Source organism: Toxotes jaculatrix, chromosome 4, assembly GCF_017976425.1.
Source record: "Toxotes jaculatrix isolate fToxJac2 chromosome 4, fToxJac2.pri, whole genome shotgun sequence".
In the NCBI taxonomy this organism is placed as follows: domain Eukaryota; kingdom Metazoa; phylum Chordata; class Actinopteri; family Toxotidae; genus Toxotes; species Toxotes jaculatrix.
Genome location: NC_054397.1, coordinates 12,317,607 through 12,333,273, shown reverse-complemented (window position 1 = coordinate 12,333,273; position 15,667 = coordinate 12,317,607). Strand labels below are relative to the sequence as shown.

Genomic DNA, 15,667 nt, shown 5'->3' with positions numbered 1-15,667 from the left:
TAAAGAACACACAACTCCAATCAGCAAAAGTACTGTCAAAAGAAAGCGGTGTTGTAGTGGTCTCAAAGGATGAGTAGCAGCATCTAAACCACTTATCAGGAGGGGGAACAAGGCCAAACGCCTGGGGTGGGCTGAGAAACACCAGCCTTTCACAGTTAACATCTGGGGAAAAATAAAGTCCTATTTACTGATGAATCCAAATTTGAGAATTCTGGCAGGAACAGCAGGCTGTAGAATGAGAAGACTGAATTAGAAGCTTGTATATTTTCTACCTCTGTGATATTTTTGCTCCCAGTTTGAGAATATGCTAACAATTGAACCAGAACCTGATGTCCTGGGTTAGTGGTTTGGATGGGTGAGCTTTACAGTGAGATGCTTCTGTGAGATGAAAGCTCCACCGTGCCTATTCTCTTAGCACTTTATTAGGAATGCCATACCAATACTGGGTAGAGGCCTCCCTTTGCTCTAAGAACAGCTTCAGTTTTTCACAGCATGGATTCCACAAGATCGAGTAAGTTTATATTCAACAGTGTCTTCTATTAAATTTGAAAAACAATGACCACATATGCAGAAACTGAAAAAAGAGGTGCTTTTATTATTGAAAATTGATAACTTAAAACATCTGAGCAAAAAAGCAAGATCTGTCCAAAAAGCCTTTTTACAAATGATTTACACACAACAGCCTTGACTTGAATTTTTTTTTTTTTTTTATACACATTGTGAACACATGATGCCTCAAACTAACTGAAAGGGGAAAAAAATACATTTAAAACATACTTCATACTACGACAAAAAGGAATGGTAACCAAGCCAACGCATCGTGTAAATAACAATGCAAAATGGTGTAAGGCAAACGCAGCCCCCTGAATGAAGAACTGCAGATACTCTCTCTCCTCCAAGCAGACAGAGCAGCTTTGAATGAAAAATAATGCTAACCCATTGGTGGTATACATGCTGTTTATGTCGTGTTTTAATTTGTCATAATATTGCAAGACCCCCTTATAATTTCTCTTACAAACATATGGTCAGAATGTACAAATAAATTTTCACTTATAAATTAATTCAGTTTAAGTTAGTTCAATGGGAAGCTGAATATTTTGGTTTTGAGGAGAGACAAATAATACAAGAACAGAACCACTGAACTCTTCAACACTTTCATTTCAAACCCTCACACACCAGCAGGAACTCCAAAGGTCCATGACGAACAAAACGTTTTGGAAGATAGGGCTCACAACTTAAGGTTAAATGTGAGAGGAAGAAAAGCATTTCAAAAGCACATAATCAAGACACGATTTCAGGGCCATGACTGTTCCTACAAACCCCCATGTTAGGAGAGGAGGCACAAAATGGCCGACCTCTGCATGACAACTTGGAAGAAACACAGATCGTCTCATTCTTTCAACATAAAGATCCTATGCCAACATTTAGAGGCAGCGATGGAAGCTGAGCACGGTAAGCATGTGGGAGAAGTGATTAAGAAGAAAACCTGACGCTTGGAAGAGATCGATTAATACTTTCATCGTGCGTTGGTACACATACACCAGCCTTTAGTTGCACTTGGCTGAGCAAGTTGCAAGTTCTGATGGGTTCCTCTAAACCACATTTGATTACATCTTGCTATCGCTTTTTGGACTTTCAGCATTTTGGATTTTGTTCCAAAGAATCATCTCATCCCCTCTCCGTGTAAACAGAAATCTTATAGCCGAGAGGGAAAAAAAAAAAAAAAAAAACTTCCTTTACACTGGTCTCACCAGAGAAGACACAACACAAACCATAAAAGACTCTCTTCACCTCAGTGCTATCCCTAATGGAGGTACACTCAAAGGGGATTCTTAGATGCACTACTCCCTGTTGTTGTCTTCAACAGCATCACAATATATTAACCAAGTGGAGTAGCAGCTACTCTTCTCATGTCAACAACATCATTCAGGAAGTTCTTATGAAAATGAATTGAATTAAGAATAAGAGCAGATGAGAACAGTTGATGAGATATATGCCTTATTTTTTTTTTTTTTCCTAATATCTTTTGACAATCACAAATAGTGTGCGTTCTTGGAAGTATCCCTGAGGTGGTTTGGCCATTTCTCTGGTTTCAGTGATCCACAGTTCAAGGATTTTTCAGCTTTGCTCTGATCTTGTGTAGGCTTAATACAGACGTGTAAAATGAGAAGTCTTATAGCTGTAGAAATAAAAGTTCAAAAAGATGAGATGGCCGTCAAAACAAAAGTTGGTGAGGTGTTGATACAAGGGTTGCTTGAATGTAGTTTAATAGTCCAAGGGATGTATCTGGTGGTGAGAAGAGGAAGCTCTAGTTGCTGGGGATGCTTTGAAGATATGTGAGGATGTGCTGGATCTTCACCAGGCGTTCTTTGAGGCTGGTCATGGAGAGGACAGAGAGCTGGTACCGTGGGTCGATAGGCAGGACAGCCAGTAGCCACCAGCAGCAAGCTGGACCATTGGGAGTTGCCTAGAAGAAAGAAGGAAAAGCATAAGACTATTGCTTTCATAACAAAAAAATATATACTTTTTCAAGACACAATAATATAATTTCTGAGATAATCTTTGAACCAATCACACACTACAAAATTATTTTTTAATTGTGTTAAAATAGTGGTACACAGCCATCTCACTTGAATTCAGATCTTTTGGGTAGAGTAGGTTATATTCTGAACAGCTTTGTCCTCAGAAAAACAAAACAACCAAAAAAAAAAAAAAAAAATTGTGCAAGCAATTGAAATTAAATCAGAGTCTTTTTCATTGTGTTGTGATTATCACACAAGAAAGGCTGGGTATCAGTACACTGGACATTCAATGTATTGAGTGAATCAAAACAATGCCAAGTGCAACAGCAATCAATACACGTGAAGCTCCTGTGCAGCTGCCATTGAGAGTTTTGTGTTACTATTCTTGTTCAGCCAATTCCTTGAACAGACAGAAGCCTCACCGCTCTCTTCTCTGCACTCTTTTGCTCTAATGTTAGAGCTGTAATGAAATCCATTCACTCCTGACATTGTTTCAAACTAATCAGCTAACTTTTTTAAACTTTGAATATAGATTTATACACACTTTGATCAAGCACAAACTGTGGCTCTCATAAATGACCTTTTACAGTAATCTGCCAGAGGAATGCATGTCTGCGTCAGAGTTACACAGCTCAACAAAACTCCCTGTTTCTTCGAGACACGGAGCCTGAGCCAGTTACAAAATGTGCTTAACGCTTACAAGGATTTGAAGTGAACGATATCTACTGTCTGTGCTACATTTTACTTTAAGACAAACGCCTTTGTCGTTGATAAAAGTACTGCTGTGTTTCTCCCTGGAGCAAAAATGTTCCAAAATTACATAACAGCAGCAAAAATCAAGACTTGATGCTTTGCTTTCTTAGAGCATGTGCACATGGTAGAGTTGGGGGATTCTCTTCATGACACTCTTCTGACGTAACAGGGCCTGGTGGGATTAGGTATGAAGCACTCATAAAGCTCTTTAGCCTACATTGTGAATAGACTCCGCCCCATGGTTGTCATAAGAGCAGAGCTGTAATCCCTTTCAGCGCTGCAGAGCCAGAGCTCAGCACAGACAACAAATGTGCTGCAGTAATAAGACCTCTGAGGCAGGTGAAAGCAGGTGAATCCACAGTAATATGGGTTTCCCCAAACAACAAGTGTGTCATGAGATGATCCAATTTCAGGCAAAGAATGAAAGCGTCTTGCAGTGTTTAACAAAGTAATAAAAGCTTTACAAACCCTGCTGAGATTAGTGATACAGGCTCTACAAGCTCTCGTCTTTTTGACCAAGCTCACATATCGGTGCAAACATCTGCCCTTATTAACTGACTCAGACACAAGCATCTACACACCTGCTGCAGATTAATGCAGCAATTACAATACAGCAGAAAGTGACATTTATGTGAACTGTTGTGTAACTGCTGCAGTGTTTCAGATATGGTCCTAAGGTAAACTAATCTGGGCAGTGATTAGTTAAATTCCACAAGACGGAAGCAGAGGGTCACTGAGCTGGATGTTTACCTGGATGTCATCTTCTCGTTCTGGCATGGGTCCAAAGTGCTGCAGGATCTGGTTGTGGAAGCGGATCTTGAGGTTCTGGAACCAGACGCGGGCCTGCTCGTACACTGCATCATGCAGCTCTTGTAGTCTCTCTAACTCTTCACTGTCCTCCACCTAACAGGCAAGAGTCAGTCTGTTAGTACACCAATCACTTTTGCACTGTTTGAAATTAAAAAATAAAGGCAATTTAACATGACACCCTGCAAAAAACCTGAAGACTTAAAAGGCCGTTTCATAATTTAAAATATAGATTTTGGGTGGAGAATGATTATAAAAGCAGAACATGTGGCAATTACCCTAGTATCCTCCAAGTGTTCGATGTCAGCAGTGCTGTAACCATCCTTCATTCCTCGGGACAAGACTCTGAAGCGTTTTCCTCCGATGGTGTCCACTACTGATCGTCCGTCAGGGAGGAAATGGACGCTCCTGATGATCAGCATACAACCATAATCTGCAAACCTGTAATGATGGACAACAATCGTTCATTTAGAGTTTTGGCAGATATTTCATACCCCAACAATGAATGTGTACAGTGGAAGCTAACTGTGATGAAAAAGCAGCTGATCTAGATGTGTAGATATGTCTAGTTTGAAGGTCCTCTAATATTGTAACTCATACAAATCTAAACCACGTTTGTGCTTGCATGCTTACCCTTTCTGGGGATCATTGATACACATCCCGAACTGCCGCGTGCCCGTTTCCATGCAGCGGCGAATCATGAGGCGGTAACGTGGCTCAAAGACATGCAGGGGGCAAGGCACGGTGGGGTAAGCCATGGTGCACACAAAGATAGGCACATTCTTCGTCAGACTGCACAGAGGACAACAAGTAGATAAGCAGTTTAGGCCCTTTGAACCTCTCTGAATCTTCTAAATACAGAAAAATCTGATGATGAACAGTGGAAAGAGCCAGGTCAATAAATGAAAAAAAAAGAAAAAAAAAGAAAATGCAAATTAATGGAAAAGCTGCTTACTCAGAAAGCTCTCTGGTCTCCTCCAGATGAATTTTAGTCCTCTCTGCATACTCCTGACTCAAATACTGTTTGATCAGCGTGTCCAAGACAGTTGTCACCATGTACTTCCGACATGCTAGATACTGGAGACGGCAGGATGCAAGTTAATGATTAATACAGGAGGCAGTCTAGCACTTCAAAAGTTACAAAAGCAGATTAATGTCCATATTTAACGGCTGCCAAGACTGGTCTCTCACCTCTTTCAAACTCTCTTTACAGAGGGGGCACTGGGGTGTGTGGTCCAAGCAGCGCTCCAGACAGTTTTTACAGAAGGTGTGGCCACACGGTGTAGTCACAGGCTCATAAAACAACCTGTAATGATCAGAGATACAATAATCAACTGGTAGTTCTGAATGTTCAGTTATTTACAAGCACACATCGTGAGTATGTAAACTTCATGGAATATATGAGCATGTGGCCCAGTATTGTGTGTCCCTACCTCATGCAGAGAGAGCACTCTAAGTCATTTGGGTCCAGCAGATTCTCAGGAACACTTCTGCAAGTTTTAGCTTTGGCAGCCTGCTGTTTGGAGCCTTTCGCAACACCTGAAGTCAAAGGAGAAAGTGCATTTTACAGTTTATTTTATTTACAAAAGCATTTTCTCTGACACAGATATATTGCCAATTAAGTCACTAAATATGGTCTTGGGTGCTTTGCAATAATTTTGAGTAACAGGGTATACACAGCAGGATGTGGGTGAGTGTCTACCTAACCCATCTTATATTATTTCTGCAAAAGGTCTGAATTAAACTCTGCATTTAGGCTCACGCTCGTGCACCAATATTACTATTATATGTTTTGAGCTCTTGCATAGGACATTATTGTAATAACAGAAGCAAAGGAAATCTGATTTGGAAATTAAAATTTAATACACTGGGAAAACCATAAAGCAGTACAATGACAGGCTAGGCAACTGACCTTGTTTTTTATGTTTGCTACTTCCACTGTCCACAACAAAGGGCTCTGTGTCTGATACTGACAACTTCCTCTTCAGCAGGCTCCCCTTGTCCTGGTCCCCCAGCTGAGGAGCAGAGCAAACTCTCTTCAGACCCTCTTCACCGCAACTAGAGCCATGCATTCGAAGCGAGTGAGCTCGGCTCAGAACAGGCCGCTCCAGACTTTCCCAGCGTTTCTAGATGATGACATAAGACCAAGGGTAAGAAGATGATGATGATGGACCCTTAAACAATGTGGAAACAATAGCAATAAATGAATCCATTAGTAACAGGATTACTATTTAGTGTGGTAATACCTCCTGGTTGTCCAGATGGTGGTGTGCAGAAGAAGCGCGGGCCTGGTGCTGGTGTTCTCTTTGGACTGGGCTCTGTGGCTGAACTTGGGCATCGGCCACAAGGGTTTTGCTGCGCAAATGAGGCGACGTGTTCTGCGTTGTTTCCCTCAGGCCAACCGTAACATTCTCATCAGCAGGGGAGAGCAGGTCACACAAGATCTGTAAAAAGCACCTCAGTTTGTCATCAAAGCAGAGCTTCCAAAAAGATCAGCACTTAATAGTCTCATCTGAAGTCAGTGTCACCAAAGTCACTCAGTTGGGGCAAACATGGACGCCGGTGTCCATATTTGTCATATTTTACTTAAATAATCATAAAGGCAGGGCACACTGGTAACCTAATGGATAAGGTGCATACTACATAACCGCAAAACGTTTTCTTCTGAAAGAACATCCTGTAAGGTTTAGCAACTACCATTGTTAACATTACTGCTGATTATGAAATACTATGGGGTTATAGACAAAAGACTAAACTACTTTAAATCCAATTGTATAATCATGACCAAGACCAAACTTATAACAGTCATTACATACACGGCGATGTGTTATGTTCAGAACAGATATCAGGGTGACCTTAGTTTGACCTCAATGTATACATCCCAGTAACAGCAAACATCAAGCTCTCTTTCCAGCTCAGTTGAACCTTGAGGGTCTGAACTTTAGTCTCTGAACTACAGATCATTTTAAGCACCTGTACAGATTGTGCTGCAGTGAAACATCAAACAGACTCATTCTTTCATCCCCACGCAACAGAACAGACAGAAATCTGGTGTAAGAATGACTGATGCAAGTTACAGATTTTAGAGGCGTCTAATTAGGTTTTTAGTTTCTGCGATATTTCTCTTTTTCAGTTAAAATGTAATTCTATAAGAGCTTTCAAATGGTTTTATTTTACTTCTAAGATTCTTGCATTTTTTTTTTTTAAATCTCTAAGTGAGGGTGACAGGAACAGAGATGACCATTTTCATTAATTTGCTGTTTTAATTTGCGGTTTTCATTGCAGTTTCATTTTCGTTAGAGGAAGGCCCTGGGAAGTCCTTTGAGACTCTTAAGTGTGATTACAGGCTGCACACAAACTTGATTTGACGATCTATTGATGTGCGCTGTCTGGCTCCCACACTTATTTTAGACTTAATGTCTAGCCTGAACAGCAGTGTCTCTCACAGGATCAAATTCAGCCAGGATGCCGACACAACCACCAGCCTTAAACAGCGGGTACAATCAGCTTCATACACTTTTTACCAAAAGAAAACTAGAGATGACTAATGTGATTATGCATGCTTTCTTATCCAATGATGATTCAGAGATGATTACACAAAACTTGAGCAGCATTAGCAAATGAATCTAACTCAGTTTCTTCACAAAATGGCAACAAAATGTCATGTTATTCTGAGAATGTATGTAGTACTCAATACATGAATCAACTGTGTGGTGCTTATGTAACTGTGATGGTCTGTCTATTAAGTGGTACTAATGTTACATTACAGGCAGGAGTCACAGGACTGGATCCACTAACAACTTACATAATTCCATGACAGATGATCCTAATAGGAAAAATGGATAATGTTCATTTTTGAGAAAATGTTTAGATTTATTCACTTTCAAACATGCCCATTAATTTACTTTGCATTTCTGATATGTAACCACTATATATAATTGGGATATAGTACATTACTACTCGTTGTATGTAGTTGTTTTCATTACAGATTTTTAATTAATCAATTGAACGGTTTTGTCTATAATTTGTAAAGTAAGTAAAAGACATTTTCTATATGTAGAGGACAATGCAGAACGTAACTTCTACTAAAACCACAGCAATACGAGAGGTGCCTTTGTCAAGACGCCTGTAAAACACAACATTTCCACCTTGTTTCCAGTTAAATTGTTTCTTTAATCGGTTAAGTGGGAGTTTAAGATCCATGCCATGAAAAGAGACAGGTTCCATTAGGTCAGTGTAAGCTTGAAGCAGATGCTAGCTATAAAAACAGAACAAATGATCCTAATGGGAAAGCTTTACATTCTCAGCTATCCAATCAAAGAGCTGGAACACTCACATACCTGAATTCCTTGAAGTCACGTTAAAGCGGTAAGAGTTCCACTTAAATCTTTAGCTTGTGTACAGTGTCTCTAGCTCCTCCAGCCCTCCAGCTTATGTGCATAAACAGTGTGACCTTGGCCCTACTGACAGCCAATCTTCTGGCTGTCTCTTTCTCATCTCATACTGCCAGCAGACTAATCATAACTCCTTCATTTTCTCACCTTTTCCACTTGTCTCTTAGCACAGGGGAAGTCCTCGTCGACAGCCAGGCAGTGGAGGAAGACTTGGAGAGACTCGTCCACCTGGCCCATCTCATGCAGCACCATTGCTTTCCTAAACAAAGCCTGAAAGGGACGAAATGAGAAATGGAAAAAGACTAATTTTACTTCTTTACCAGCATTTATGTTTGCATTGGGCATTCACTGTCATGCCAGACAAAACACGTTACACTACTTAAACACACGCGAGACTTGCAGCTTTTTCTAAACGCAATACTTCTAACTCTTGTCAATAAATCAATATGACTTTTCCAATTATGCAAGTGTTTTTGCATGATATACTCTGCACCACAGATACAGAGTATCCTAGGCTTCAACCCAGACATTTGGTCTCCTGATACTGATGTAACAGTAATTTAGCTTTGACCTTAATCACTGCATACTCAGTTGTGGACTAGAAAACTTTCTTTAGTCATGACACTCTTTTGTAACTTATTTATCCAAAGAGAACCCCTTTTATACAACATTAAAATAGCAGGAGCGTGTTAAAAATATGCCATGTAAACAAACAAAAAACAGGAGCACCAAAAATATATAAATACATTATTGAATTATGCTTCTGTGAAGCTGCCAAGTCATATAACCACAATTCAGTTTTAAAACAGTTTTGTCCTATAACAAAGCAAATAAACAAACAAGATTATAAATATCTGGCATCTGAACTGACCTACAATTTGCAGGTCATTAACTTGTAACTATAATCCAGTGACACAACCAGTGAGGTGCTCCCTGTCTGTGGCTTCGAAGTCAGCACTCTTAAAATAAACTTTTTCTAAGTAATGGCTGGCTGACCAATATATCAGCACAGACTGACTGAAAGATTAAACACACGGCAGACTCTACTAAGTAAAGGCAGGTGTGTGAGCATATGTAAACTATCTGGCAACGCCACCATCCTTGGAAGCAACCAAAAGCCTGGCATCAGATCTGTAATCACATCTGATACTCATTTTTCCTTTCATCATTAAATTAGACTAATAACAACCAAATGCCTGCACAGGAAAAAAAAACATTCAATGCAAACATGAATTTATGTAACATTTTTCCTATTATAACACTGGTGTAATGAAGTACTGCAGTATCACTGAGTGACCTACTTCAGCAGAACAGCTGGACCCAGAACAAAATTCTGTGTCCTCCAAAGCCAGGCGGTACTGTTTGAGTGCCATGTATGCCTCCGCTCGAGACAGTCGTGCCACCGCTGTCGTCTCTGGATCTGCAAAAGACAGGAGGAGATTTTAGGTTAGATGTGTGTCATTCAGTGTGGGTTATCTTACCATCATACAAACATCAAATTGTCAATTAAGTACTGGGCAAACCTAAAACCTTTTCAGGCAGGTAACATTTACCTTAAGAGAAGGATTTAAAAATTATTTCCTGCATATCTGTACATTACACAACCACAAGACAAACACAAATTATATATTAACTGTGTCACTCAATTCTCTGCAAACAACACAAATGAAAATAAGTTGCATAAGCCAAGAGGAGCAGCAAGAGATCTGTGGATATATTTCTGCTCCAAACGGTGACACAAAGACAGTTTCAAATCCAACCCTTTGTTACAAACCACAAACTGGTGAATTCACAAATTTTTGTTGGTGGTAGCAGGATTTTGTGGTACTGCTGCCATTTAGGAAGGCAGCAAACAATATCAGGGAATATGAGACCTAAACTTTGAACACTTTCAGGTATGACTAAATTATAATTAAGATGTTTAAGTATGAACATAGTCATAGATTCGTTTGGATGTGAGCTGTGTTACAATCAGGCATTTGGCATTCATCTAATTACTCAACCATGTCAATCTGTTGTGAGCTAGTTTCGACCTTGTGAAGCAGACTGTCCAGCAGACATTACTGACTAATGAATTCTGTTTGTAGACTACGTTTCCTGCATTTCATCAAACATCCATTCAGCCTAACTTTATTCATGGACTGAGCTGTGATTTTTCTGTACATGGCATGCTATCAGTCCCAGTAATGTATTACCTTTCACAGAAACCCGTGGGATTCGGCTCATTTTTTCAGATATATGGCAGATGCTAATGTGAAGAGGACCAGTGGTAATTTGTCTAGTCATCGTAGCATCAGTGAAGTAGCCCAAATTATCTGGAAGTTTCCGTCCTGCTTCTTAGGTTGTCTGCAGCACTGAGGGCCAGTGCTGTCAAAAGCAGGTAGTACGACTGCATCACTCCCACTGGGGTATGAGTCTGCATCACCCCCAACCCAACGTCAAGTGACAAGTGACAGTTTGTCTTGTCAGAAGGTGATATGCCAGTTATCCTCATATGGCCGTAAATTATGCAGTTCACTGCTTTTATCCACCTGAGATCCACAAAGCAGGAACATGGGAGATTGTGTGTTACATTTTTACAGCGTGTCAACAGTCAGTCCTCAGTCAAATGTTTTAAAAACAAAAGGTCATAAAATGTAACCACAAAGACAAATAATCCCACATAAACACCTCACTTTTGCTGGACACATTTGGGCTGCAACCAACAATCATTTACATTATCGATTTGCTAATTATTTAATCAATTAACCATTTGGTCTACTTAGTGTCAGAAATAAAAGTCTTAATTTTTCATTAAAATTTCTGAGAGTCCAAGGTAATGAACTGCTTGTTTTGTCCAACCATCATTTCAAAATGATTTTAATTTTACTCTCAAAGAAGGCTAGGAAAATCAGCAAGTAATGATATTACAGGGGCTGAAAGCAGTAACGTTTTGGCATTTTCTCTTAAAAAGGTACTTAACCAAGTAACTGATTATCAAAATTCTTGTAACGTAAAGGTTAAGTCCTTCAAGAACAATCCTGCAGTCAATGTTTGAGTAACAGAGGTCAATGGGGATACAGCAAGGTTACATGTGATATTATATCACTTGACCTAAATACAATGGATGCTTCCATAAGCTCTCATAACCCAGGTTAAGGTCCAGAACAAATTTTCCAGTCATGCTGTCAGACTAAAATGTCTTTTCAGGGTGTGAACTGTGATTTTTTATTTTTTTCTTTATAGACGTCATTCTAAACAGCTGCACATAGGGATTCTCAATCCACACAATATAAGAATAATAAATCAATAGAACAAAAATATATTATTTATCTTGCAGGGCAGTGCCTTACCCACAATGCATCACTGTATCTATTAGTTCCTAGTGCCATGAAGGAAAGCCATGATACCCACAATACTTTTTAGACCCTTTTGAACCATATTTAACACCCCCACGCCCCAAAGTACTCAGTTTATAGGGCAAAGAAACGCAGAAAATAGTCTCTCTGAGGGGCAGAAATCTGAAAATATTTAGTATTTTATCCTGATTATTTTCCTGTTGGCTGACTAATTGATTAATCAGTGAGTTGCCTCGGCTCTACAGTCACACATGACAAAGGAAAGCAGCAAACAAACATTTTTAAACAAATATAATTTGAGAAGTTGAAATTGCCAGATATTCAGAATTTTTGCCTGCTATCACACTAAAACAGTTAACTGATTATCAAAACACTGCCAAATACTTTTCCGAGGAACTGATTAACTGACTGCTTGATTCAGATCTAGCTATCTCATTCACTTCACCAACACAAACTTTTACAGGTGATACTGGGATTTGAACCAGCAACCCTTCCAACCACAAACCTCCTGTATCACAAGTTTGTTAACTAAATACCATCTGACACCCAAGTAGCCCAATTCTGTTCATTGCATAATGTCAGGGTCTGTTACAAAAGCTAGCTCACTGCCTTGCAGAGTGTCTATCTGGCCCACCAGCCTGCCCCTGCCTGCTCACTCGACCCACAAACGGTGTCCTCGCCGCCTTTTAAAAAACAGTGACTTGTAGAAGCCATAACAATTACAAAATACAAATGCCCTCCCCCTTTATAAGTTACAAAACTGCCCCAATATGTGTCACGACCTGCCTTATGCAACTTGCACCGAACGCGCATGCTCAGCTTGTGAAATTTCGTAAGCAGGACCTGCCACATTACACGACAGACAATGGGAGGAGTCTGGCACCAGAACAACACATGGAGTGATGCTAACACTTTTCAAAAATGTTGGTCAGTAGAACTCGGGATCCACTGACAACAAACAAATTATAGTATCATGTTCAAGCGCATTCCTACTCCATTTCTACACAACTGTTGATTATGCAGCGTCTCAATAACACACCACACATACACAACATCTCCACAGAGAGTGCGCAGCAGCAGACACGCCACCGGAAAACACCTCTCTCCTGTCAACATGGGTGTCTAAGGTTATGTTAAGAACACTTACCGCTCCGGATGACATCGCTTGCTAGCGACACGGCCTCTCGGTAGCGTTTTCTCCTGCACAGCTCGTCCACTCCGCATAGTGTTTTCGACTTTTTCAGCTCGTCGGGGAACCATTTATCTAAAAGTCCGCACAGAATTACATTGGCTTTCTCCCCTCCCCTTACGGCTTCACTGCACAGCTTACATTTGGAGAGCAGCCGTCGTTGTAAACACCTTTTGCAGTACGAATGTCCACAGGCTATGGTCACAGGTTCACCCAGAAAGCTATGACAGTTGGGACAGTCAAACACGTCGTCCCCACGGCTGTCCCGACTCTGGCCCGAAAGTGCGTCGGGCAAGGCCTCTTTCCTCTTAAAGTTGCGGAGGATACAGTCCGCGAAAGTGCTCAACTGTTCAGGTCGCACTGGGCCATACCGCATAGCCACTGAAAACCAGTCAATGGCTTCTTTGAGGCAGTTCTCCGATGCTAGCGCGTTGGCTTTCTGTAGTATAAGTTGATGGTGGTCCTCCTCCGCCGAGACGTTGTCCGAGTCAGCGGCGCCGATGAAGAAGGCGCTTCTCTCCTCCGCGGCGTCCTCCACTTGCGGTTGGAGGGACATTGTAGCGTCTAAAAATATATATATAAATAAATATAAATAAATGTTATGTAGATTTGGGTTTTCGTCTGTTCACCTGGCTATACATTTCCGTAGCTGCCGCGGTCCATGACAGTATAGTGAACGGACTTTCTCATAGACACCCGTTTGTTACATAAAAACCACAATCACGTGAACAGCAGACTCGGGCCGTGATTGGTCAGAACGTCTCGGTTACAAAACCTGCGCTGGAAAGTTTCATAACTACGGAAAGGACGTAGAGAAGTTGAGTGACCGTGCCAGATCACAGCGCTCCGGATTGAACCCTACTCCACTGTTCTTAAATGCCCTCAGACTGGAATATAAAACAAAAACAGATTACATAACACCTATTTGATATATCTATCAATAAGTTCCCGAAAACGGTCTGAAAACTTCCCCAGAAAACCCCTTTATGACTGGTTGTGTAATAAGATTTTATAACAGCTTCTAAGTTTAAATTTTATGTAATTTATTTTATTTTACCAAGCTGTGCCCAAACTCTAAAATATTTTACTGCCACTTTGCAACACTTCTTTCTATGTCACCTCCTTATTTTCTTTTCCTGCAAGTATTCAATTTAGCATAAAAAACAAAGGAAGAAAACAATCAGTACAATACTCCACCTGGGCATAGTGGGCAACTGTGTCCTGGTCCCCAAAAGCCCTGGGTTTACTGTACACTGTTTCTGTCTACATAATCTGATTAATTGCCAATATGTTGGAAATTTGCACCCCTGAAATAGACTATCAGCTGTGCCTGGTCCTTCATCCTCCATCCTGAGGCATTGGTTTTGAAGGGTTTAAAAAAATCTAGTTTTAAGAACCATTTTCACAGAAGAACTGCAAAGCTACACATGATGCAAATCTCCTGTTCCACCACATCCCAAAGCTGCTCTATTGAACTGAGATCTGGTGACTGTGGAGGCCATTTCAGTAGAGTGACTCACTGTCATGTTCACGAAATCAGTCTGACTGTGGCATTTAAACAATGCTTAGTTGGTACTAAGGGGCCCAAAGTGTGCCATGAAAATATCCTCCACACTATTACACCACCACCAGCAGCCTGAACCGTTGATACAAGGTGGGATGGATCCATGCTTTCCTGTTGTTCAGGCCAAATTCTAACCCTACCATCTGAATGTTGCAGCAAAAATCAAGACGCATCAGACCAGGCAACATTTTTCCAATCTTCTCTTGTCCAATTTTGGTGAGTCCATACGAATTTTAGCCTCAGTTTCCTGTTCTTAGCTGACAGGAGCGGCAGTGGGTGTGGTTTTTTGCTGCCGTAGCCCATCTGCTTCAAGGTTCAGTGTATTGTGCATTCAGAGGTGCTCTTTTTCACACCCTGTAACAAGTGGTTATTTGAGTTAATGTTGCCCTCCTATCAGCTTGAAGCAATTTTCACCCAGAGGGCATTTCACCCAGAGGCCTGCTGCTCACTGGATATTTTCTCTTTTTCTGGCCTTTCTTTGTAAACCCAGTAAAATTCCAGTAGATCAGCAGTTTCTCAAATATTCAGACCAGCCCAGTCTGGCACCAACAACCATGCCACGTTCAAAGTCTCTTAAACAACCTTTCTTCCCCATTCTGATGCTCAGTTTGAACTTCAGCAGGTCACCTTGACCAGCTGGTCTACATGCCAAAGTGCACTGAGTTGCTGCCCTGTGATTGGCTGATTTGCATTAACGAGCAGTTGAACAGGTGTACATAATAAAGTGTATATCTGTAGATTAAAGGTCAGAAATGACTGTTCAGGCCTTTCATTTTAGCATTTTTGTTTTCTGCCTCATAGCAGAAATAGAATCCACCCCATCTACCCTTTCAAACCCAAGAGATGTTTTGTGCAGATCTGCTGTCACACCATGCTGCAATGTCTGTCACTTCCCATCATCACCTGCCATCTCCTGAAGCCTGGGCCACTGCTGGTCTGTAACCACTGTGATGCTTTTTACAGCACAGAAGCTAAAGTTAGTAACTTGTCAAATAAAAAGTGAAAATTACAAAAGCAAATGATCTTACAAGAATATGATAGAGTCTCAGTTCAGAAAACCTTTTAATGATTCACCAGCTGGTCGAGGATATAATTACATT

General features: G+C 40.7%; 1 protein-coding gene across 1 annotated transcript; it reads right to left on the bottom strand.

The window, feature by feature from the left end:
• Positions 1-566: 566 nt before the first annotated feature.
• Positions 567-13,689, bottom strand: lonrf1l (LON peptidase N-terminal domain and ring finger 1, like). Its single transcript, XM_041036265.1, has 12 exons — positions 12,962-13,689; positions 9,778-9,896; positions 8,624-8,746; positions 6,329-6,526; positions 5,995-6,208; positions 5,516-5,621; positions 5,274-5,388; positions 5,038-5,159; positions 4,716-4,874; positions 4,361-4,523; positions 4,026-4,178; positions 567-2,467 (listed from the first exon to the last, which is right to left on the bottom strand). The coding sequence occupies exons 1-12, from the start codon at positions 13,557-13,559 to the stop codon at positions 2,309-2,311; spliced, it is 2,229 nt and encodes a 742-aa protein (XP_040892199.1). The 5' UTR covers positions 13,560-13,689; the 3' UTR covers positions 567-2,308.
• Between the last annotated feature and the right edge of the window lie 1,978 nt (positions 13,690-15,667).

What these genes read in the sequence shown, in the direction of transcription:
- lonrf1l (XM_041036265.1), bottom strand. Translation starts at nt 13,559, where the DNA reads ATGTCCCTCCAACCGCAAGTGGAGGACGCCGCGGAGGAGAGAAGCGCC. An exon ending in TAGCAAACATAAAAAACAAG is followed by an intron (nt 5,622 to 5,994) that starts GTCAGTTGCCTA and finishes CTTTGACTTCAG; the next exon opens with GTGTTGCGAAAGGCTCCAAA. An exon ending in ATCAATGATCCCCAGAAAGG is followed by an intron (nt 4,524 to 4,715) that starts GTAAGCATGCAA and finishes CCATCATTACAG; the next exon opens with GTTTGCAGATTATGGTTGTA.